A 26,644-nucleotide genomic window follows, 5' to 3' on the forward strand; every position below is an offset into this window, starting at 1 on the left:
AGAAATTGATTACCCTAAAAAGCTTATGTTAGAAATAAACATATAGTTCCAAGTGGTTGTGAAGAATAGTTTCAATTAATTTTCTCCGCCATTATATCGAGAAAACCTTACCTCTAAATTTTTGAAATATTATTTTATCATTTTATTTAATACATAATTCTCTCATTTTCAAAATATATAATATCTTTAAATGAATCTTTTAGTTTCCTTCTAAATTGGAAATTTTACAAACGATTTAATTTGATAAAAAAAAAGAAAATTATTCAACTGTAAACTACTGAGCACATAAAAAGGAGTTCTACCTTTTGATAAAAGGTTAACATGCATATGGGGTTTGTTGTGGATAGGCTAGATGAAATTTTAGTTTTAATACAGCGACAGGTATAATAATCGGAAATAGAGCACATTTAAAATTTATATTAAAATTGGATGAATAGTTTTAGGTGGTTAATAATAGTAGTCAGAATATGGTTCCTTCGCCACTATATCAAGAAAATTTTATCACCAAAGTTTTAAAATCCTGCTCTATCAGTTTATTTAATGCTCATTATTTTTAAATCCCTGATTTGCACCATGCACACAATACTTTTAAATGGTTCCTTTAGTTCCCTTCTGAATTGGAAGTGTTATAAATGATTGCAAAACAAACTTAAAGTTAATGAATCTTAAAATTCCAAATCCAAAAAGACATTAATTTCCTTTTGACTTGGGCGTTTTCAAAAATTACTCAACTAAAAATGATAAAATACTGAGTCTGTAACGCAAATAAAACACAAAAATTAAGTCTAAATATTCATTTATTTATTCATTACTATCCAAATAAGAAATAAACAACCGCTGAGAAAACACATCACGATGCGTCTTGACGAAAAAAAACATGAATCCTGACTACTTTTCTTTACCAATAACTTCCTAAATATGGCATACATTCAACAGAGAAGTCGCGAACTATTACAGAGTAATACTTTTAAGCCTAAAATGTCTTAAAAACTAATTCTTTAAGTTATATAATAATATAGTAATATAATCACTCATTGTTTATGAATAGCTAAATTTGTAGCATTCTTATGGTTAAATCTCGGCCTCGACCTCCTTTAGGGGGCGGGAAGATTTACACCAGAAGCTTTTATAAGACACGCGGTGTGAACATGTGAAAAATCCAATACAAATTGTTTGAGTAAACGTGCGAAGGGAACAAAAATGGGTGTGGCAGTCTACCTATTTACCTTACAAATTTAATTAATCCTATGAAATAGACGATTAGTTTTAAACAGCTTTAAAGCCTATAATAAGTTTCGTTTGCTTGAAGCGTATATTGTAAAAACCACTTGTACTTAATCCTAGGAATTGTTATATAAATAGAAACAGCGAAATTATTTTTAGTTAACAAAGATAGAAAGAATTATTGTAAATAAAAAAATATAAAAAATTTCAACAAAATACACGTTTCATATAGTAATAACTTTTTTGATTTTGTTTTGCGGGATCCCTAAACAACTAACTTTTGGTTTCACTCACTAATCCTATATAGCAACTATAAAAGAGTCATTAAGATATAGTACAAAAACTGACCGATAATCCTTTATAAATGTACACTCCCCTACACAACAACTTCCTCTAGAGACACTAATAAAACTATTAAATAAATACTTTATTGCTTCTGATATGTCAAAGATAGCTTTAGAAGGCTGTAAGGCATCGCTTTAAGATACTATAAAGTTATATAAGGCAAACAGTATGGTACATCAGCTAACACACCGTCAGAGACGCGCATGAGAGCCTGTTAAAGATTTTTTTGGTATACCTAGACCGTATCATTTCTCAATGGTATGTACAAGAAACTATAAATAATTAAACTCTAAAAGTTTCCTAACCTAGCGAAAACTAGCTTCTACTCACCCACTTAAAGACTTATTTGCAAAATATTCGTTGGAATGACCTGACTAGAGAATTTTACAATATTAACTAAAACGCACCATTAACTTAACATTCTTAACACTTCATTCCTTGCTGTTAGCCCCGTTGCGCACCCCAAGCAACTTGGCCACGTCGCCCGCAGGGGCCTCCAGGGCCTTGTCCACAATAGACCGATCGCCCAATCCAAGGAGGTTGCTGATCAAATCTCCCCCACCATCCTGAGCATCACTTTCATCCGCAGATGCGCGTTCGACGTGTTTTTCTTCCCCATTTCCCCCGCAATTGCCGTCCTCATCGCTATGCTCAAAATTAGTCAGGGCGTGTTTCTTCCTGTGTCGCAGCATACTGTGTTTCAGAGTAAACCGTCTACGGCAGATGTCACAACTAAAAGGGCGCTCGCCGGTATGAGTGCGCATGTGCCTGCGCAGGTCTTCGGCCGACCAGAAGCGGCGCATGCACCAAGCGCAAATCACCTTGCGATTGGAATAATCCGGGAATTTGCCCCGGATATCGCTGTCCTCCTCGTCGTGATGCGAAGCCTCGTCCGGAGTAGTAGCATTGGCGTCAAAGGCATTCTTGGACATCAACAAATCATACTCCGATGCATGTTTATCTCTGATGTGTTCCAGAGCTTGAGTTCGTTCCGCAAACGAGCTCTCGCACAAATGACACTTGAAGGGCAAATCCGAGTTGGCCACACCTTGGTTTTGCTGCCCTTCCAAAGGATTAGCGACAGTCGCAAACTTACTATAAGCAATCTGACTCTCCCAGTCATTCTTCGTATCCGGCTGGTTCACTTTCTCGTCTTCAGAGCTCCCAGCCTCGTACCCTTGAGCTTTAATGTCATCCCCTTGAGCGTTGGTGGCGTGCTTGCAGCTCATGTGCTTCTTCAAGTTGGAGTAAGTGGAGAAAGTGCTGCTGGGGCATGTTGAGCACTTGAAAGGTCTTTCCGGGACGTTCCTCATCAAGTAGTTCATGTTGTTGTTGGCGGCGGCTTCTCCTGTTACGATCGTGGTGGCGGCGCTGCCGTGTTTCCGCAGCAAATGGCGGTCGCAGTTGGATTTGGTGGTGAAGAGTAAAGGGCAGTGGCTGCATTTGAATGGTTTCTGACCGGTGTGGGTTAGAATGTGCCGGCGAAGGGAGGAGGTCCATGGGAACTTGCGGCTGCAGTAAGGACAGCTCACGCGGTTCGGGGCCAGGGAGTAGGCCGACTTCTTTTTCACCGGAGTCGAGGAGCTGTTGATGGCTTCGGATTCGGATCTGAAATAAACGAGAAGACGGTGAGAGATTGTGCAACATGAGAAGACAAGAAGGTAAGCGATGAAAATATATAATGATCTGACGCACCCATATTAGGAGTGTAATTTCTGATTAGATCACTGCATTATCAGTTTCACGTTAGCCTGATTTTAAATGACAGAATAACCCGAACTAACTACTCTAAATGTTTTATGATAGAGCTATCAATGCATCCACGCTTGAAAATATAAAATCTTACCTATTTTCATCTGTTCCAGAGATATTTCCCTCGCTAGTACTGCCACTGGCCACCAGCCCCTCCTCGTCCTCCTCACTGACCATACCCACTTCCGCCTCCTCTCCGTCCCTCTTGAAGAATTCCTTGAACTGCTGTTGTGAAGCATTCACCAACAATCTCGAGACCGGTACTAAATCCTCCTCACTCTTGGCAGTACGCACAAAATCTTTTTGCTGGTATTCTTCCTCACCGTCATCCTCTGCATTTACCTCTTCACACTTTTCATTCTCATCAATTACCAAGGCACAATCTTCATCGTCCTCTCTTTTAATCTCCCGATTAAAGTGGTTCGGTCTCGACAGCTGCGACAGCAACGCGATTCTGAGTTTCTCGTTCATATTCATGTGTCCTTTAGTTTCTTCGTAGTTAAATTTTGGAATATCATAAGGGCCATCACAGTAATTGGGTTTCATTAAGAGGCCTTGAGGTTTACGTCCAGGTTGGCTTAGAGCTCCTCGTTGCCTCTGAGACCAGAATTGAGGGTGCTGCTGCTTGATGTGACGCTCCATATTAGATCTGAGGGTGAACTTTGCTGAGCAATGCTCGCAGGTGAAGGGTCTTTCAGTCCTATACCTACGCTGTTTCTGCTTCGGCATCAACACCCCATTTTTAATCACCATTTTGACTGAGTTAGGTGACTGCATAAGATCTGCTTTGAACTGGTTCATCGGACTGTGGGACTGCATTTTTGTTTCTCCATTGAACTCGCAGTGCACGGTCAGAGGTTTGGGATCCTCAGACTCTTTTACTGATTTCGGTTGTAATGGGGTGAATTCTCTCGGAGGAGGGCTTGTCTCGGGGTTGATTTTGAAGGCAGAAGGAGTATCCATGGGCTGGTACTGCTGTTGAGTTAAAGGGGGATGAGGTATCATGTAATTCGAGAACTCTTCGCTAATCATGGAGCCTCCACACATTCTCTGCATCCTCTCTTTCAGGTCTTGGGGGGTGTGCTGCAGGGCGGGTAAAGCCTGGAAAAGGAGGGGGTTCACAGGGAAACCCGGCCATCCAGGAAAACCGTTTCTGTAGAGCTGCGCCAGCTGAGTTGCATACAATGCGGCTGCATGATCGAGTTTAGCAGGCGTTTTCAGCAATTCATGAGCCAACATTTCATTCATAGTAGGCTGCTCCGGCACTGGACTAGCACTTCGGGACTTTTTAGACAGGTCCTGAGGCTCTTCAAATCTCTTAAGATCCTCATCCATCTTTTTCTTGCTCAAATCCAAAGCTTCTTCCATTGGAGGATCCTCTTCTTCTTCTTCCTCGTAATATTCATCATCGGACTGCCCGAAGGAGCTATTGTTATCCTTCAGCTCGTCGAACGGCTTTACGTGGATTTTACTCTGTGCTTCTGTAGGATGTTGGAGTTTGAATTGCTGATGCGGGAAAAAAGGAGGAGTGAGGAATCTGTTGTGCTCATTCAAACCCTTCATTTTCTCGCTATGATGCAAAAAGTCTAAGTTTGGGAACAATTTCGAGGGCTTCAAATCGGGGACTAAAGCTGGAGGAGGGAAGGTGACTTCAGTTTCGCGCAAATTCAACTTCGGAGTTATTTTTGGTGTTGAGCAATGCACCTTCTCAGGGCTGTAATCTTGCTTGGATTCTCCAGAGGAGCTGAAGCTGTGCTTCTTCCCATCATCCCTCATAGTCAGTTTATTGAGTTCGTCATTAGTAGGATCCTCAGAGGGATGGTAAATGATGGATTTCTTCACATCCTCTCTGGTGATTTTGGAGTGACGGTTCCTTAAGTGTCTCTCGCAGTTCGCCTTGGTGGTGAAGGCGTAGTTGCACAGCGAACATTCATACGGCCGATCCCCATTGTGGGTCCTCATATGGCGGATGAGGGCGGCTTTATCGATTGAGGAGTGAGGGCACATATTGCAATAGTACGTGCCATTGGTATTGCCGCTGAGGTGCGCTCTATTATGCCCCTTGAGGGCCCGCAAGTTGGGAAATACCGCAGTGCAGAGCCGACAAGGAAACTCTCCGCGAAGTTTCATTTTCCTAAACTCTATCGCGAAGGAGTCCTGAGATTCTTCCTCATTTTCATGTTGCTGCTGCTGCTTCAGCGAATGTTCAGCTTCACTTAAAGGTTTTGGTGGTGCTAATCTCAATTCTTGGTTTTTCGGAAACTGAATATTTGATAAAATCGAGGGAATATCTGCCAAGTCTCTAGTGTCCAGGACTTTGGACAGCTGCTCCTTGAGCTTAAAGGGAGGCATCGGCATTGGAAGTTTCTTCTCCGGGGAGTTGTCCTGAAGATTCAATCGAGAGAAGAACTCAGCCCTCCTGATCTCGTCTTCAGAAATTCCATTCCCTTTAAGAAGGCTCGGAGTAAAAGCCGGGCTCTCGAGACAAGGTTTCTCATGTATTTCCAGGGAGTTTGAGCAAGGGAAAGCCGTGGAGCATCTGCGACACTGGAACTTCAGGTCACCTGCAGGTTTATGCAAATTCCTCTCGCATTCGCTTCTGGCGATAAACGGGAATTTCTTGCTGGAGAACTCCATGAAAGTGAGATCTTCAAAGCCCGTGAGCGACTGCTTTGCAGGAGCATTGTGATGGCTCTCTTTGTGAGCAACTAGCAGCTTGTTGTTGAGGAAGACTTGGTTGCACAAGTTGCACTTGGCCGGGTGCTCTGGATGGTTGTCTTCAAGGTGTCCACGCAAGATCTCAATGGAATTGAAGTCAGATCTCTCACACACCGGGCACTTGAACCTATTTTCAGTAGCAGGCCTCTTGTTGCCCTCTTGGACATCATCCTCATGCTTCCTCTTGTTGGGCAGCTTTGAGTCAACCTTGTTGTTATTGAATTCAATGCTTTTAGCACTACCACTATCAGTACTCCCATCAGACTCATAGTTCTCTCCTTTGTTTGAGTGGGTGCGCATATGTCGATGCATATTTCCATTCGTCGTGAAGGTGTCTCTGCAATATTTGCACTGGAATGGTCTCTCTCCAGTATGGACCAGTACGTGGCGATCCAGACTGGAGCTGGAGCTCAAGACTTTGCGGCAGATCTTGCAAGTGAACCCTTTATTGTCGTTGATGTTCTGATCTTCATTTTCGTTGTGGTGCGAACGGATGTGCAGGGTGAAGTTGTGTTGGGAGGACAACATTTTGTTGCAGATGGAGCAAACGTATTTGCGTTCGGGAGAGCTGCAGTCGCTGCGATTGTCACTCTCGTGCTCCAGAGAGCTGTTGGCTGTTGCTGAGAAGATACCCGAGTCGCTTCTATTGCTGATTTGGTCCTTCGTCGCTGCTATCGGGTTACTGTCGAGGGATTCTTCCATGTTGGTAACTGCAATGAAGGAGCTAAATTAAGATAGCGCACTTGGCAACAAGGGGACATCAGTTTATCACCGATTAGTTTACTTAAAGACAATCCCAGATTCATCACCGTATCACCTGGCTGAGCAAAGATTATTCAACTTTAGTCCAGTTTTTTTTCCATAAATATCGATTAATCTGTGGTTTGTACTGATAGCAGTAACAAAAGCTTACTAATGGATTAATAGAATTATTCATGATGTTGATTAATTAAGTTGATTAAACATTTTTAAGATCTCTAAAATTGTTGCGTTTGGGAATTGATAACGATGCTCTCAACAATGCGTTACGGTTGCTATTATCAGAGAGATGTAACTAGTTTTAATTGCTCTAAGAGCGATCCGAAACGGGCAAATGAGAAACAATTAGTTGTGTAATTCGATTGCAATGATTCGATTTCCCAACGCTTCTCGGGGAGCTAATTTTGCTACGCTACTTCAGGTTAATACAAACACGATATTTTAAGGATTCATAATTACGCCCCAAAGAATCGATAAAAGGCATTATGGATGGAAAGCTTCCTTCTTAATTTCTCTAAGATTAAAACCGATACTGCCCGGAGGGCAGATGGGAAAAATATTTATTGTCTAGAGATGGTCATAATGTATCGATTTTTAAATACTTAAATACCCAAGAAAATCGAAATTAATATACATGTGTTGGGTACTCTTTTTGGAAAACTCGATACGAAACAAACATTCTTTTAGAGGATCATTAGTGATACACCATACACGCAAGTATCTATAACAACCAATATCGATACACAGCTACAGCTTTTGTTGTGTCTGCTCTAGGAGTGGTTTAAAAAACCGAAAGATCCTATCAGAAAAATAGAAAAAAATCTATTTATCTAGAGAAGATTAGAGTGTGTCGACTTCCAGATCTTTTATGAGGATGATTTTTATCAAGGTTGGGTCACATGTTGTGTTCCATTTTTCTTCGTGAAAATTCTAATACAATCAAGTGTTGGTTTCCAGCATCGACAACGATGGTCTGAAAAAGCGATTACAGTAATTATCGAAAATTGAAATTTGCTAATAGACAAATGGAGAAAGATATTTATCTAGTGATGGTTATAATTTTAAGGGCTTTATGATTGCGTGTCATATTTTGTCTTTGAAAAATCTGTTTCAAATAAATAGGACAAAATTAGTCACCTAGAGATGGTAGCAATATATCAATTTCACCTTTGCGCGAAAATCGCGATTATTGATCTAGACCTAGAGATGATGACCGATTATCGATAGCGTGAATGTCGCTCAAGCTCTAATTGCTATAATAGTTCATGTTAGAAATGGAAACCTTCTATTGCCACTTTATTGATTTTCGAGTTTCTATAAAGTATCAATACATCTACTATCATCATATGTATCACAATCGCAAAAGCACAAACGTCCTTGAAATAGTTTATTTTGGTACAGACAGTTTTTCTTTCTCTGAAGATGCGATCACCTATTGTCGTTACTAACAACAGGTTTAAACAAGGTTCAATGTTCACCAGTTCGGGAAAATGGGACCAATTGAGAGCTACATAGAGATGGTGAATAGATATCGATGTCGCATCGCTCTCTTTGCTTTCAACTACTGTGACAGTTTTTGATTACCAAGATGTGGCAAAGATTTGCTTTAGTGCGTTTCGAGTTTCCAAACAGTGAGAAAACTTTCTTAAATTAATGTACAAATAGGCAATAATTATCTCTTAAGAAGAACGACCTGAGCAAACAATCGGCCCATCGACTTCTCCGTATTTTCAGTAAGACTGTTGACCTTTCCCGTCATATCCGACTGATTTCTGGTACCTCAACGGGCAAAAACACGTCGCTTATCTCCCCAAGATTAAAACAATCTGAAAAGGCAGGGAGCACAACATCATCGGCCTTATCTGGGAGGAAGCTAAACCTGTATGTGGTTTCTCAAGCATGACGTATCTCATTGTGGTCCATTTTAATCAGTCTGGGGCTTTCCGTTCCGTTCGGAAAACCAACTTGTGTGTGTTTATGCATGTGGTGTTTTCTTAGGTGTGAAAGAATTCGTTGAAGGCTTCTCTTCATACTTCTGGCCCTAGCGCCATCTCTTGGGTGTCGCCGAATGTTGAGCCGTGAGCCTCAAAGATGGCGCCAGTGATTTAGTCATGCGCAATGTTAGCCTTAACTCTTAGACCTTGGAAGAAGATAGCTATCAGTGCGGTTTTAAAAGGGGGCTCACGTAGACGAGTAATTTTCCAAATAAAAAAATTACACAAGACCTCTAAAAACAATAAGCGGCTTGATGAATTGGGTCAAGTCAACGAGCGTTTGTCATCTGTTTACCAATACCGTATGGCGACAAAGAAACTTTTTATTTGCCGATGTCGGTTTCAAGTCAGGTACATCGAAAATCCGTGGCGTTGCTTTATCCGGAGTGCGGCCCATCCGTGTTACCAATTACAAATCGAGAGAGATTTCTACGAATACGGGTCTCAATGGGTCGATACATTGTTTCCGATTATTTTGTACCATTGCCTTTACCGGAAAATTATTGCTTTATGGCAAGTTCGGGGGAATCATGAGGACGCGGGTGGAATTAATTTCTCTTAGGGATCTCCAATACCACGTCAATATATATAATAACATTAGATAGCTGAAAAGCTCATAACTATTTGGGATTCATTTGCCTTCACCACTTTGTTCAGAAATGTTTATAAGGCCACTGTTAACGAATTGCGCGCATTCGTCTTATTGTCCACAAAATCTTTTTATACAATTTCAAATTAGAAGGATGTCCGTAGAAAAGCAGGGAAGGAAAATGCCGAAAGCTCCTCAAGTTCTAATTTTGGTTAAAGATTGGCTTCAAAATTTACCCTTCTTTTAGTGACTCTGTAGTGTGTTTTCTAGCCTCATTAAATGCGAATCTTCTACGCCACTGTTTTTTAACCAATCAAGTTGAAAATTTTAGTTTTTATGGGCAACATATAAACAATTCTTCACTATAAAATTCGCTGTTGTTTTTTTTAAGAGCAATATCAAATTTTTCCCCTTTTTTCGTGACTACAAACAGTAATGTCCCGTTCCACGAAATGTAACCCTCTTATGTCACTGTTCCTTGACCAATCAAGCTGCAAATTTCAATGGTTATACACGACATGTAAATGAATGTTCATTCTAAAATTCAGTGGCGAGGAAGGCTTTTCATACCTTGAAGTGGTTATTTTTCTTTCCTGATAAAACCCGACTTCTTCACTCCCCTCCCCTCTTTTTTGGAATAAAATTAGATTTTGATGTTTGATATTCGCGATTATTTCAAGAACATAACTTCGTAATAATTCTGTCGGTAATGATGATATTAATGTGCCCTAGAAGGTTTTTGGCCGACTGCCATTCCTTCGCATTTTGGTCAAGAAAACTACTTCCCATTATTATTACACAGTTCCAGATGTTTCTAGAAGCTTTTTGATGCGAGGTTTACGTACCTATGGTGTTGGGAGGAGGCGAGCCTTGTTGAGGATTCTCTGGCATGGTGAAAACCACCCCTTGCATGGCTGCTTTATCTACTAAAACCAAAAAACAATCTCGTTAATATCGTATGAATAATTTACTATTTTAGAGTGTAATATTATTATTATAAGCTTCACAATATGCTGATCGATATTGTGTTCGCAGAAAAGTGATTCGCTGGTAAACGTTGCGTTTGCTTATTGCGACAGAGGAAACCGCGTATTGATGATGCTTTAGATTTTGTCTCTGCATTGAAAAACAACACCTATTTATTAAGTGCGGGTAATTAGCATTACATTGTAACACATTTCGACATAAAAACCTATAATCTATCCAAGACGGGGAGTAAAATTGGGATGTCCACCATGTCTAATTGCGCAATGCACGTGTAATGTATCGATTAGAGGCAATTTGATATGGAAAACAAACGTCCGTCCATGGTCAGACGTGCATCGTCCAAGGTATGGCCGGTGTTTACAAGATAAATCTCGAATTACTTGCCGCGAAAATATAAACAGTAATGTCGTTTAAATGGAAGATCTGTGTTCGCTCTTTTTATTTGTATTTATGTCTACAGGCAGGGCCATTGTTTCCCTGCCTTATCTCTTCCTTTCTTCAATTCAATTCCTGCTTCTCAGTAAAAAAAACTCTCTCTCTCTTCTCAATTTACAGCGAAACCAGTTATTATCAAAGTTCAAACCCCAAAGGCCGAAGGCCCCCTTTTTAGCCCGTTTTTATCTCGAAAACCACAAAAGGGGTCCAGATATTACAACAACCGTTGCACACGCCAAAGCAGGTGTTTGGCCGGGGCAGGTGAAGCCAACATATGCCCTCTATCTCTATCTGACAGACAATTTTATTTAAATCTACTGCAGGCGGGTATTTACTTCGTTACCGTATTACATCAACTGTAACATTCATCTGGCTAATGGTCGGGGTAATGAGCTCCTTGGTCGTGGAGGATAGTCGTTGATTTCGGACCAGGAAGGGCTTAAACTTAACATCAGTTACAGTAATTTTAACTCAAAATCAGTGACTTTTACTTTCTAAAACTTAATGATTTTATCCCACGAATTCGAGATACTTGACCACTTCAAAGATTCATACTCGTCAAACGTTAAAACTAATTTTTCCCAGGAAAAAATTCCACGACCACTGCATGCTTCATAAGCATCGCTGCTTATTGTCCTTTAATTAAACCTAAGTATTTTCCCTACAAGATCTTCAAAGCATTTGTTCAGATTTCTCTTTCAGGCTCAGAAGGGTTTGTTTTTTTAGTTTGATCAACCTACATTAAACTGCCGAGACTGGATCAGAAGTTCTTGTTTCTCTCCGGCTCAGAAAGCTTGTTTTTGTTTGTTCGAAATCTTCGTATTTTAAATCTAAATTGACATAGAAAGCTATCGGGAGAGTCTCAGATTTTAATTCTTCCAAGTTCAGAGAACTTTATTGTTTGAGCTTAACTTAAACTTCTGAGATATAGTAAATTTAATTATGTGAAATTAAGGAAACTGGTTCAAAAATTCTTTTTTCGTTGGTTCAGAAAGCTGTTTTTTAGCCTAATTTAAGCTTCAGACAAACTTATGTTTCCTGAGATATAAAAAGGAGATTAAGTCTGTTTAGATTTGTCTTCCATGTCAACATCTAACTTTCCGAGATGTGAGAAGAAAGTTAAGCTTACTATGTCAACGTCTAACTTGTCAAGATCTTACGTCCAAATCGACATGTTGAGAGAAACGGCGTAAATGACAACCCGCAGATGGCGCCGCTGTTTAAAGTATGTTCACATATTTTGTACCAATCTCCAGGGATGCAACAGAAAGCAAATAATGAAAAAGTTTCACATGCATCGATCTAAACTGGCTCTTGAGTATTTCTCGCATGTCTTGGTAAAATCAATTACCTTTCAGCGAAACAAAAGCCATATTTTCTAAACGAGCATGTTTTCGGTCTAATGAACAGCACCAGCGTTTTCATCTCCGAACCAAGAAAGCGTAGATAACACAACAATTCACCTCCGTTTTCGTATGTACATACTTATATACTAAACCGACGGATTGTTTATATAATAACAAGGTAGCACGAAACAAGAAACATTAGGTATAATAGCAGAGATTCATGCCCGAGGAATATGGATCTAGGACGATTTTTTCACCTTGATTTAACATCAAATAACGAGGTTGTGGAACATATGAGAAAGCTTTGAGCTATGAGGATGATACCGCTATCAGGGTGTGTAAAACGTACTAATCGATAACTTAGTTAATCGCCCTAGTTGCCACAGCTCTAGTAATCCCATATATAGGAAAATGGGAAACACTTCTATATCCTATTTGAGGTTAGGTTACTGTACTTTCAACAGATCTAGTTTCTCTCTCTCCGCTTCCGTGCGGGAAAAGTGGAATTGTCGAGTTCTCTGTAAAGGGGGTGAAGACATATTAACATATACTTCGTGGCTAAGGCGCTCTCGCTCCAACACTTCTAAGTGCTCCAAATTCACATCCATAAGAATAAATAGATCTCAACGAGCTCTTTGTAGAGATGGGCACGCCAAATCGACTTCCTTATTCTACAATAGCTTAAATTAATAACGATGATTGACGTCCACGCGCCTTATGTAATGCGGCGAAACCGGTCCCCTTCGCTATAAAAACACGACTTTTATCTTCGGAAAAAGATGAAAAAAGGGGCCCCTGAGAAGAGATTACCAACTGTCGAAGCACGCGCCAGACGGGGCAGGTGTTAATCCCCGGTTGTTACGTTTTATGCTGCTATACGGGTCTTCTTGTTTGGGATTAAATTTGAATTGGAATCTTCAATGATTAAAGCTTCTTAGGGAAAAATGAATAACAAAGTAATGCTAACAGAGCTTGATCCCTTCAAATAAGATTATTCTCCCTTTTCAGGGGAAAGGAAGCGAATATCGAGTTTCGTGCGCTGTCCTGCAGGAGAAATCCTGTTAGCGTTCCACCTGAGCTGGCGAAGGGGTGGAGGGGTCGGTTATGGATTTTCAGGGGCGTGGACAGGTGTTTTTATATGGGAAATTCGGCAACTTTTAATACGCAAAACTGAAGAAGCTGTTCAGAAGAGTTTGCTTCTGAAACCAACGATGCGTTACAAATTCGGGTATGTGCATCTATCGGGTCATGATCAGAAGGTTTCATAATGAAAATTAAGATTTTCCGAGCAGCTCAGAAAACTTACATAATTCTGCATCTCAAATTTGAGTACGTCTGAAGCTTAATATCGAATGACTCTGAAGCATTTCTCTACTTGAGATAAAGATTTAATTTAGGAATTCTTCCTGATCGGCTTGGAAAGTTTGGATTTACTCAGAGCATAGCTTACGAAAACTCATGACGTATTGTTGTTGAATGTTGAAAGAGACAGAGCTAGATTCTGACAGAAGGCTTTCTGTGATTTGCCAATTCTTAATAGTTTTTAAATGGAGAGAATCTTCGTGACGTCTGCTAGTGGCAAAAATTAAACTTGCAGCATTGTCAACTTTAGTTTTGATATGGTTTGGACACCGTTGTGGTTTACTGCTAATGACAAGTTCAAGTTGTTAGTTTTCTGCCAATCATTGCCCACTAAATGGCAGGTTAAAGTCTGTCAATCGGGGAACCGGACAACTCATAAACAAATCAACTTAAAATGAGCCGATTTGACAGCACGGAGTGTGGTGATTGGTCACGTTATAGCAAAACCACGTCTTTTGGCACATTTAATTGGCTAATTTGACAATAACGTGACAGCTAAAACATAACAGTTTGTTGGATGTGTCCAGTAAGGTTTAGTGATTGTTAAAAGACGGCTGATGATTAAAGTAACAAGTTACTGTCAACTTGAAGTGACAGTGACGCACTTTGGTGTCACAATAAAGTGTTGTAATTAGTCAGACTGCTATTTTCGGCATTTTTAATTTCAGGCATTGAGTTTAACAGGACCTACTTTTTCCTGCCACTCTTTGCTGCAAAACGCCTCTATTTTGCACGATGAAAACGACACGGCGAAATTTATTTACAAAAGAGAGTGGGTGCCACTGGCCGAACGTGGGAGTGGCACGTCCGGTCTGGCCCATCTCCTGAGAGCAGGAGCCAAGATGGCGTCAGCAGTGGCGCCCAATGTTGCCAGCCTGCCGCAGTATTGATCTGCAGGATTTGTGCCTGGGTCGCCATGGTGACAGATCACATACAGACACTTCAGTGGCGTCTATGCAGCGCCTCGGCCAATCGAACTTTGGGGTCTTTGTTCCCCCGATTTGGGGTCTACGAGTTCAGCCCTGCAGCAGCACCTCGAGTGTCCTTGTCAGGTGCGCGATAAGATCCGTTAAAAAAGCCTGGTTATAAACAGTGTTTACGGTACTATAAATCAATAAAATCTTCCTGCAACCCCCCGTCCCAGAATCCAAATTCAGGCATTTTTTTATTGAGTAAATACGAGATGTGTGCGTAAATATTTGCCCTTGCACGCGATAAGATACGCTTGACTAAGATGCCATGCATCAGGCTTAATTGCTCTCCAAATTTGATTATCTGCTCAAGTTTAGTGGGGATTCCCAGAAAAAAAAATAGATTGGGCTTATTGACACTCGGGTTCTGCAGCTGGGACCCTGAAAAGGAGATTAGCAAACTTCCTTTACAGGAAAGAACGAGAATCAACGACTGTTTGATCTATGGAAGGCTTCCGACCTTGTAAACCAACTTTCTTGACAAAATAATAATGCCCTTTACTAACCTTCGATTCCGCTCTTTCGACAAACATCGAAAGCGATCCTTAGTTGGAATTCGGTGGTCAAATGCCTAATTAAAATGCCATACCAAACTGATTAATTATTGAAACGTTTCTGAATTCCGGATGAGCATTAACATGCGATATTCAAATTTGCGACCAAAGTCGGTGATTCCAAACCGAAAGGCGAACTTAAAGTTAAACTGTTTTAGATAGGCGATAGGATGTCAGTTAAGATAATGCCGAGTTAAAGTAATCTTTTAGAAGTTTTGGGGGAAATTGCAGATATTTTTTTTTTGGCAAATTCGAGATTTAGATTAGAAACTTTCTTAAGGAAAAATCAGTTAAAAAAGCTGTAACATCTCTAGTTGAAAGTTACTCTACAATATAAACAAAAATATTCAAAATTCCAAAAAAAGAAATTAGAAACTAAGCCGCAAATCCCCCACTTTCCACCCCTTTTTTAATTTTTTTTCAAAGAGCTTCAGACTTAAATTTTAAACCCACTTTTTTTGAACCGTAGCACTTTATTTACAAATTTTTTTTCTAACCACATTTTAGACGATTTAAAGTCGAGAATATGTGCTTCATGAAAAGGTAAAGAAAACTATTTTAAATGCGAAAGAACATGAGAAATTCCGCCTTAAATCTGACTCTCTCTCCAAAAACCGAATTAAAACTGAGATTTGAAGGAACCCTTTTAGGGGCTTTATTTATAAGTTTCCACCAAGGCGTGTTAAGGTAGATTTAAAGTATAATAAAGAATCTACAGGAAGGTTTAGTAAAAATTATTTTAAATTTTGAAAGACTCGAGAGACGACGTTCTAAACGAAACGCTGCAAAAACCACGTGTAAAGGCCCTTGCAGTTCCGAGCTTGTAGCTTCGTTATTTAAAAGTTTTTACCGCGACATGTCAAGGTTCATTTAAAGTATAGTACAAGAGCTACACCAAGGTCTAGTAAAAAGTATGTTATATTTTAAAACACTCTAGAAACAACATTCACAATGAGACTAACAAAATCACGCCTTTCCAGTTCTGAGACAGTCCCTCCCTTACTTAAAGGTTTTAACAATACATATCAAGGCTGATTTAAAACATAATAAACGAGTTAGATCGAGATGCAGGAATTGGCATTTTAAATGCTGAGATCATTAAGAAATTACTCAAATCATTTTAACATAGCTTCAGCTCCTTTATTTATACTTCTGCACTCACCTATATTTAGTAAGCAGTTAATGCAATGCTATTACTTTTGTCAGACTAACGTTGCTAGAATGTACATGATCTTTCACAGTCCTATTTGCACATAACCATTCTCAGAATATAACCTTCAACAAGTGTTTGCTTAAGAGTTACTCTAATACAGGGAATTCCCCTTTTAAGATGGTCCTTATCACTTTGAATCTGTCTTACTTTAAATCTGCCGAAACATAATAATAGTGAGGATTATTTATCTTTTTTTTTGACAATTCCCTGATTAACAATTTCCCTGATATTTAACAAAAAATCCCCAAATTTATTTTTGTTATCTGTCCCACTCCCCCTACTCAATAATCATTTGGGTAATTCGCACTTACACGCCTAGATGGATGGTAACGACCTAACAATCACTCACCATCACCCCCGGAGGGTTGATGGCGGTTACCATGGTAATTAGGACGTAAACACCGGTGTCAGTCAATCCGTTAGGGCGGTTAAGGGTGGTTTTGGAGGGGTGCGTTAACAGACTTGGAATCTGTAAATTTTTCCAAATGTTTTATAAGAATTAAAGGCGGGGAAATTAATGCGATATAAATTATTGAGATGATGAAAACACTTTACGTTATGTACGCACTTCTAGTCCAAATCTCAAAGCAAACATTTACGGCGATGCACTTATCATTTATGAAAAAAAAAACATTCTAAGAAAATGGCTTATCTCAATCGCAGATCAATTATGAAATCGTTAATAAATGATCATAAGACTACGATTTATTTATGGGACGTTTGGTCCCTCAAATTTGGTACGGCTATATCTAGAGGGTGAGCAAATAAATGAAGAGAGACAGCCAGCGCTTGCCGACAGTCAGCAAACGCTTCGTTACCGAGGTATAGCACCTTAAAAATTAAAACATTTTTTTATTTAGTTCTTTCACACCCTGTATCTTTCCAACAGAATACAATAAAAACGACTTTATCTTAGGAACAATTGGGAGCTTCCTTAATCTCAAAACGTCTATTGATTGAGGAGGTAATCGCGTAACATTGGCTCGACTCTGTATCTCTTACAGTTTCCGAGATCTCTATGCTGACCCCGAAGCTTGGGACATTCTGTACAGAGGTTTTCCAAATATGAAAAATTTAGGGTCTAGAAAATGATGTTTTTACAAGCATTTAGTGCATTTCATTGCTGGTGCCTCTGCAGTAGTATCCAACCGGTTTTCTGCCCAGACCTTTGGAATAGTATGTCTTGTTCTAAAGTTCGAGATCCGTAGAATGTTCTAAATCTACGAGAGAAAATTAGAATTTCGTGGAAAAATTCGATTGGAAATAGTATTTCGTTGAACAGGAACATTCTCGAAGGTTCTCGATCATTCTGTTAAAATCTAAACTTGCAAAATGGCTATCGTCTCCTCTAAGACAACTTAGAGCCGGCTAAACTGCATGTGAAGTAACTTCTAGTCAAGGTTAAGCGTTTTCAGACCAATTCTAGAATTTTGTGTTCGCGTAATAATACTTAAAGCTTAACAACACTTAAAAGTTCTCGGAACTAACGAGAATTGAAGGGTATCTCGTAGACCGGGCTGCTCAAATCTTCTAGAATTATCCAAGTCGACTCGAATGTTCTAGAACTTTGTCTCGGAAGATACACTTAAGATTAAGTGAACATCGACTCTATGGCATGGTTCGCGAGGCGCTAATTTTAGAATAATAATCACGAATAAAATCGACGATTATCGAAGTTTAGATGACATTTTGATTTTATTTTATACGAAGAGGGGTTGTAAAATAGAATAAAATCAGACGAACATAACTTGTCAAGTCACGGGGATTAATCAGACAATTTCCCGGATACCTAATCGAGCCCGAAACGATCTCATTGTTAGGGCGCCGTAATTGGCCCCGATCAGATGCTCTTTTTCGCATGGTCTGCCCTTTCATCCCCTACGGTATCTTTGTGTCGAAAGTCAATAGGTAACAATCTGTACCAACCGCTCTGTTTGTACGGGGCATCATCTCATCAAAAGAGCCCCCATTCATCACGTAGATTGGATTTGCCACAAAGCCCCGCGAAGGTGTTTGCTTTACGTCCACCCCCTTCGTCCCTGACGGTTCATTATTCGGAAAATGGGGTTGAGAAAATATTTTTGTGGAATTAATGGGGTTGGCGATGTTGATTTGCCGGAAATGTGCTTAGGGTTCTTAGAAGCGCATTTGCTAATATTGTGTTTGGTGTAGGGTAAACCACGCCCGTAGTACCTATATTTAGCAGTTTGTGACATATTATTAAGGAAGATGTGAGGGGAAAATAAGAAATATTCCAAGAACGTAAACGAAGCATCTCTACCTCCAGCCCTTTCTGTGATGTATAATGGGAAACCTCAAAGAATCTTGTCTGGGTTTTCTTATGATTTATCTACAATACAAAGCTGAGGTGGTAAGGATAATAATGTAGACAACTTTTCGGTGAACTTATTAAAGAAAAAGTCATTATTTTTTATAATTCTTGAGATGTTTAGTGATAATTCATCTGTAGGAATTTTCCTCGTTTACAAACGTTAATGTGGCATCTCCATTTCTGGTAGTTTTAGAAATATTTATACAACTCTTCTAGAGATTTCGAAACTACTAAAGAAAATCGTGATTTTCTAAAGCAACCTATGGATATATCGAGTAGGATAGTGAAGCGAACGAGAGATTTACAGCTAATGAAGACTTATCGCCGCACCTATAGACTCGAATTCTCAATCTTGTTCAGTTTTTAAGATATTCAAAGATAATCCTGTAAAATTTGAAGAATTAAATCAGGATTTTTGTGTGGATTATACAGGGTGTTTTTTAATAAGTGTCCGATATTTAATAGGACGATTCCTCGGGTATTTTTAAGATAAAAAGCCCATATAAGCATGGGTCCGCAAAGCCTTACTTATCGAGTTACAGAGTGTTAAAAATGTATGTATTTTTATTTTTGTTTTTTCTAAGTAATTTTTGAAATAGTATCGAATTTTGACGAAGCTTGGTACTTAGGAGTTTGATAACACAAGAAACTTAAATGTTATCTTAGTTTCACTCTTAATGGAAAGGCACTCACTCTTAATTGACTACTTTAATACCACATCTCTTTTTCGTTTAATTTTCGAGGTATTTGACAAAAAGCTGAAAAATCTCAAAACATTCAACTCTCAGAAAAAAACGAGAAATAATAGAAGCAATCTTGAACTCTCAATTAATATTATGAGTGGCAGTTTTCGAGATGCGTCGCTTATTGAATTCTCTAAGAAAATTACTACTATTCTTTCTCCATTTCTATTTGCGATACTGTATTACCATGAATTTGGAGAAAATACTTGGAAGAAATTTATTTTGCAACAAGATTAGATTAAAAAATATAATAGAGCTGAACATGAGTCACCCACTGTCACAAATGCAACGTATTAATTTTCGGATATGGGACTCTCATCTAATATGCTAAGAAAAATTCCTCTATTACTAGGAATCTAGCGACATTTTATGAGATTAGAGAAAATATCGAGAAAGCCGCGTTTTATCGATCGACCCAAAATATTACATCTCTCTTACTTCTATTTTCAAGATGTCCGGCGAAACCAAAGACCATCTCAATCTGTAGCATTCCTCTATTGCCCAAACTATCGACATTTAAAATAGAGATGAGATTAAAGAGTATAATAGAGAGGTGCACGATCTATTGAGTACCTGATGCAATTAACGGATTATGGCGACTCTATCTTTAGCAATTTTCGAGATCTATACAGTACATTCGACGCTTACATAATTCTTTTTATTTTCCTTTGCAACTAGAGATAAAAGTTACAATAATTGTTGTGAATTTACCCTTTAAATATATAGAGTTGAAAATTGATGAAAAAAATAGAGAAGAGCGCGCTTCATCCGTCATAAGCAATCTCTCTTTTTTCCCACCTCTACTCATTTTTGAGATAACTAACATCATCTTGTAAAGTTAAATTTGTCTTCTCTCTTTCCTAAGTCAAATTCTTTAATATGAGAATAGAGATGCTACTGCGCTATACATCAAAATAGCACACAAGGCGCGCAAGGCATATGCAATTAAAGCATTTTCTGTCAAAGACAGTCTTAACTTAAACCACAACGATCACCTACCTTAAATCACAAAAACTATAATCCATAGTCTTCTCCGCGGAGCACATCGGCGAGAAAAACAATCTCGAATCACAAACGACAAATCAAGTCGCGGGCGTCACACGTCACTGAACAAAAGAAAAGACAATCTCCGATCGGCCCAATGAAACCTCTCGCAGGAAAACAAGTGACTGTCTCAGTTCTCTCGCAAGAAGTGACACGCTGTATACAGAGTCAGCTCGGGAGATCGAGTCTCGAGACGTCAACCAGGCGATTCTCTCCTGTGATTGGTCGGGGGAGATCGTGGGGGGAGGCAGGTGAATGCAGGTGCGCGACGAGGATGAAGCGAAGGTGAGAGCGGGTGGGAGAAAGACAGAGCAGGTTCGGGCAGTGGTGCGGTCGGGTTCGGGTAATAGATAATCGAACGAGTTTCTTATCCGCTGTTTATAGGATAAGGTTGATGATATAGGAGGATTTTTGTTTGTTTATCGACTGGTTTTTTTCGGCACGGGTTTCTCGGTTTCGGTTGACTTTTAGGTTGACCGACAGGTACCAGTTTCAGGGAAAGAAAAACAAGCCCCTGTTTGATACAAGAAAAATCATAATCTTAAACACTACGCTACTGAGTGAGATATGTTACAATCTGACAAGTGTGACGTTGACAGTTTAGTCTGTCACGCACGAAAGGCGCTCTTAACATATTTTCGTTTAGAATATTTTTACGATTAAAATAGATTTAATTGGGAAGTCTTAGAACTTTTCAATAAATCTCCCTTGGCTCTTAAATATACTCTAAATTTGTTTCCTCACACCTTATAACTTATTCCCAAATTTTGTTAAATTTTCTCAGCGTTATCAACTCAGCATTTCCAAATTATCTTTCTATTCTCAAAAAGGAAACATTTCGTAGCTTCTCTCTTTTCCTCTCTCGCTCTCTCTCTTCATCTAGTTTCTACCAATTAATCAGTATCTTGAGGTCATTTAACAAGTCCAAGAATATTGTAGCCAGCTAGATGTTCATCTTTGACATCTACTTGATTCTCAAACTGGTTATTTTCTTTAAGGTTTTTTGTCACATTGTACGAATTCTGAACCCTTTAATTTAAAAGTTAAACCCAAAAATTAAGAAATGAAACGTGTTTTATTGACTCAAAATATATGCTCTGCTGATTCAGGATATAAAGATTAAATGAACAGGTGTATTTTTCTTTAAAATATCTAATAAACTTGTATTTCTCGGTAAATGTTCCAAACCAGGACTCTCTCATTCTGAACCTTAAAAATAAGAGCTAAATTTGATCAGAAAATTTGATTAGACTCTAATTTTAGTGAATCAGATTTATTATTATTTTTTAATTTTCTGAGTCACAGGCGGCAAATTCAGAGCCATTTAGAATATAAATGAGATGCAAATATTAGAGAATACAACTTATTTTACTAATAAAATATCTTCTATTGAGCTAGAGTATTAAGCTCGATTGGACTGACGTATTTTTCTGTAAAATATTTTATCAACTAGTGTTTCCCTCTAAATTTTCTGAGACATCGCTTTCTAATTGTGAATCCCCAATGAACACTAATTTTGCCAGAAAATTAGGGAAAGACATGAATCTGTTTTGTAGCTCATCTCTAACGAGCAGATATACCAACGTGAAATATTAGAGAATCAGATTCGTTACTATCTCTTAATTTTCTGAGTGACTGCCTTGCAACATTAGAATGTAAAGTAGACCTAAATGTTAAAGCAAAAAGCTTATTTTATTGGGTCAAACTGTGCTGCCTCTGGTTCAATATGAAACTAAAATGACTAAGCTTTCTTTGCAAATTTTCTGAGCCGCAGCTCTCCATTCTGAGCCATTATGCCATGAACACCATGTGGAAGTTACGAATTAGAGAATATGGAAAAATGAAAATTATTCTTTAATTTTCTCGCATTTTCTCTAATTTTTTAAAAATCTGTTAATGTTGTAATTCGTGGCGAGCAAGCAAGGTGAGCAGGCAAAGAGCAGATAAAGAAAAGAAAGCGACCTGTAGGGTAAAAATACATGGATAAATCCCTTTAGGGAACCCAGTAGGTAGCCCTTGTATTCCTAATAAATCATTCTTATTCCGGTGTGACCGGTGGTCACAAGCCCAAGCAGGCAAATCGACCATGGAAGTTAAGCCTCCTTAATAAACAAATAGACAAGGTCAGCAATCTTTGACCGTCACGAATGACCGTTGACCATTTTTGCCTTGTCCCTATTGTGTCCTAAAGGGCCTTACGACGTGTTTATTAGCTGTGTCGAAGCCGAGTTTTTCTTGTTCCTCTACCACTATAATCGTTTGTAAATGAAGGTTTGATAGAGGGACTATTTGTAGGAAGTTTCGCGATCACGTAACAATGGCCAGAGACATGAAATGTTGGCATTGTGACTTGAGCCCAAGATAAAACATAATGGCTCTTGCGAGACTAATTCGACAATTTAGATAATTGGCTGCTGGTAATGACGTCTCGAAAACAATTTTACTTTCAAGATGTTTGTTACACAAACGCGGGGCCTGTCGAGAATTTATGGGAAGTGCACCTTGCATATCCAGTACTTGGTACTACTAATAATTGTTCTTGCAGGAAATTGTTTTACATGTAGATGAACGCATTTGGAAATTACTCCTTCGAGTCTAATTAGACAATATTACGAATTTAATTCCACAATAGGTTTGCTTGTTGAATGGTTTGGAGCTACTATGCTTAAGTCTAATGTCTCAGAAAATTTAGACGCAAACCCCACTTGACGTTTGAAGCACCGAACTTGCTCAAAAGCGAGAAATGAGAGGGAATATTAGAGATTCAGAGATCAAGGTGTCAATCAATAAAAGAAAATGAATCAATCAATCCACCAACATTAATCAATAAATCGATATCGATCAAATTCATATTCTTTTAATTTGCATAGTTTGGCTTGATAGAGCATTTTTCACGAGGTTATTGGGTTATTGATGCAAGTTAGAGATAATAACAAGTGTAATTCTTTAACTCTCAATACTCATCTCTTCGCCCATTACAACAGGCAGCTACAAATTGATTTCCTTCTCGAATTTGCCTGCAAAGAAGGTCCTGATGCCTTAATCTTCTGTTCTCGATTGGTTCGCAGTATTGATGACTTAGATGATTTAGAGAATAACACCTGGTTGTTCCCTTGAGCTTCATACCAGGACCCAATAGAGCATATTTTGAGCCAATAAAATGCTTATGTTCTCTAATTTTAGGTTCAACTTATAAGATTTGTTTCATTCTATAACTCTGAGGTATAACTTGTAAGCCAAAATGCTCTAAATTTGAAAGCTGCGGTTCAGAAAATTTAGAGACAATAAACAGCCCCCTTCTTTCACTTCGAAGATTGATATTTGGTATCTAGTAGTTATTAGCTTACTCTCTAATCTTCCGACCTATTTTATAAGCTAAACGGCAATTGTCCTGAGAGAAAATTTGGAGATTGAAAATAATTGTCTAGAATAGTTCTTCACGGCTACAATGATTGAGAGAGAGGTGCTACAATATATTATTCTCTAAATTATCTACATGAAAGTTGAACTGCTACGAAAATTTGAAGTTTTAGCAGCAAGCTACGCACAACTGACGCTTTGCCTTACCTGAATCCTCCCATAAGGAACTTATTGCTGTTAAATTACTAATTATTTTTTTAACAGGAACGGTACTCTTATGGGAAACCTCAAGTGAGGAAGAGCTTGAGTGGAGCGCAACTTAAGCCTTACTTGTACAATCAGGTCCAAAAGATGGGTGGTTCAGCGTTTTCGGAACATGGAGATTTTAAATGACAGTTTAATGGATCTAATATAATGTGATTTAAATTTTAGTGGGATTTCCCGATTCTAATGTGTATAGTCGTTTGTATCATGCAGTGCTGAATGGTTCCGACATCAGGTAAACATTTTTTTTTTTTTGAAAAAATACATGACGTTGGTTTAAAATTTTTTGGAAAGGAATTTAACTGAACATCGCGCATCAATAGTTTGCAACTTGAATCAGAAATATTTTTAGATATGACAGAAGTTTTCTGAGAATTTTAAGATATTTTAAAATCTCAACAGTTGAGAGCTCAAGAAAGCTCAAGAAAATTTAAAACTTATTTCAAAAGACTTGACAAACGAGATTTTTAGAAAGTGAGACTTTTCAATTTCGTTTTTGCGATTCTGAGACTTCGCAATTTCGTTCTTATGATTCTGAGACTGCTCAACTTCGTTCTCGTGGTTCTGAGACTTCCAAATTTCATTCATGAGATCTTGAGACTTCTCAGTCCTAAAGATATTCCTCAAGGGAATTATAATATCCTGATTATCATAAGTTGTGTGGTGCCGCAGGAAATTCGCTTGTCAATATTTGAAGAAAACGTCCTCACCATGACTCAGAAAAACCGTATAAACAAAAGGATGTCGGACTTTGTGCAATTTATATATCTCATTTTAAAACCCAACCTTGCCTAACGAACTGTAGCTTTTACCTGCAAATTATGTAATTGAACCAGTAACAGCAAGTGAAAGTAAATAATTCAAATTTAGAAGTTATCAGGTGTTCTGTTAGCTGAACTGATTCTCTTTAATAAACTTTACAGGGGCTCCGGGGCGACCCTGACCGTGACGTAACATGGGGGGGAATGACGCAACATTGGGTAAATTCGGGGGAGTCTCATCTGCCCCATTCTGCTCTAGTTCTTCTGATGACCTTTCGAAATAAGTTTATTTAGAGGAAGAGAGCTGAATTTACTGATTTAATGATGTCTGCGTATTGTGTGCATGCCGCATTGTCTGACATTAATTAAAATACCGCACAAGAGATACGCTTATGATTTCGATTATTCAATATGAAGCGAAAGAGAAGAAACCGTATGCAAGAGCCAGGTTGTTGCTTTTCTCAGATTCCGTGATTTTTACGGGGAATAAATATGTATGTACATAATCAGAGGCGTGCCGGACAAGAGGCTGCAGAATCAAAATTGATGGAAAAATCGCGACTTTGCTGAGTACGCCAATGACTTTTGCGGAATTCTAGAGCTCAAAATGTTCTCTATTAATCAAAAAATTTTCAAATTTGTTTTGAAATAAACAGAGGCGTGTCATGGGAGTTTGGCGAAGCACAAAATTTTCTCTATCACGAAATTTTAAGATTAATTCTAGAATAAACAGATGCCTAACAGGCGAAGTAAAATCTATGGTAAAAATTAGGCGATATTTGAGAAACTCGCAACAATCTACCTTTAGAACTGTCGTACACCAATGGATTTTATGAAATTCTGGAGCCTAAAATGTTCGCGATTAATCGCGAAATTTTGAAATTCATTCTGGAATGGACAGAGGTGGGCTTTATAGGATTCTGGAGAATGTAGAAAATATTTCTTATTTCTCAGTGGCGCACTAACAATTCGCACTTCGGAACATTGCTTTATTAAGGTTTGTGAAACTTCTTACTGTATATATCATGCTCAAACCATCCTTCAATATTTATCGCATTTATTTCTGAGAAACAAAATAAGCCAAATTCCAAACTCTAGACTTTGACCGAAAACGACAATTGTTTTTTGGGAAAACTTATTTATTTCTGAGCCGTTACTTCCGACTCATAAATAACCGAAATTAAATGCACCCAAATTAACTACCTAATTTCATACCAGGCTTCTTCTTAATTGAAGGTTTTTAAGCCTGCTCTACAGAGTGTGATGCTTCTTCTGTTCTTGTGCACACAACGCTGTGGCAATCGGTTGTTTACAAGACCAGAACTTGTAATAGAAAACGATCATTATCGCGATGGAAATTTTAAAATTTTCACGCACAAATGCCTCGAGAAATCAGCAGATTCTTCTTTAGAAATCATTAGTTTAAACCCAGACCCGATTTCAGGGGCGCCTGGCCCTTAATGCAGCCTCAGCACCCCATTTGTCTGGCCCTTTGTGCCCTTTTCATCTCCACTCCGCGGTAATTGCTTGTTGACCTTTTTGTTGTGACACACAAGTCTGTACAACTAGGATAATTGCCAGGGACATTGAGAAGGATTATTGAGATTTATGGGCCTAGTGATGGAATAATAGGCTTATCATCATAAGGTATTAGGTGTACAACTTTGCTTCCGCCGTTTTTTTTCCGAATTTCGCGATTTTATTGTAAAAAACTAATTATACCTTTAGGATCCAAAGTATTGTCCATCGCTGGCCACTACTTTCTCCCATCTTTCGGGCAGCATACGAATCCCGTGTTGAAAAAATTGGACATCTTTTGAAGCGATCCACGATTCTATCCAATTTCTTACTTCTTCATAAGACCGGAAGTGTTGGTCAGCTAGCCCATGTG

At 38.8% G+C, this 26,644-nt stretch overlaps 1 protein-coding gene across 3 annotated transcripts; it reads right to left on the reverse strand.

The window, feature by feature from the left end:
- Positions 1–779: 779 nt before the first annotated feature.
- Positions 780–20,509, reverse strand: peb (pebbled). Of its 3 annotated transcripts, none has more exons than XM_066393652.1 (4): positions 20,324–20,509; positions 10,227–10,304; positions 3,416–6,749; positions 780–3,177 (listed from the first exon to the last, which is right to left on the reverse strand). In XM_066393652.1, the coding sequence occupies exons 2-4, from the start codon at positions 10,291–10,293 to the stop codon at positions 2,001–2,003; spliced, it is 4,578 nt and encodes a 1,525-aa protein (XP_066249749.1). In that variant the 5' UTR covers positions 10,294–10,304; positions 20,324–20,509; the 3' UTR covers positions 780–2,000. The 3 variants fall into 3 exon arrangements, with proteins under 3 accessions (XP_066249749.1, XP_066249748.1, XP_066249750.1); XM_066393651.1 differs by having other exon boundaries at positions 10,227–10,307; XM_066393653.1 differs by lacking the exon at positions 10,227–10,304.
- Between the last annotated feature and the right edge of the window lie 6,135 nt (positions 20,510–26,644).

The sequence above is a fragment of the Euwallacea similis genome, chromosome 9 (genome assembly GCF_039881205.1).
Source record: "Euwallacea similis isolate ESF13 chromosome 9, ESF131.1, whole genome shotgun sequence".
Classification (NCBI taxonomy): Eukaryota; Metazoa; Arthropoda; class Insecta; order Coleoptera; family Curculionidae; genus Euwallacea; species Euwallacea similis.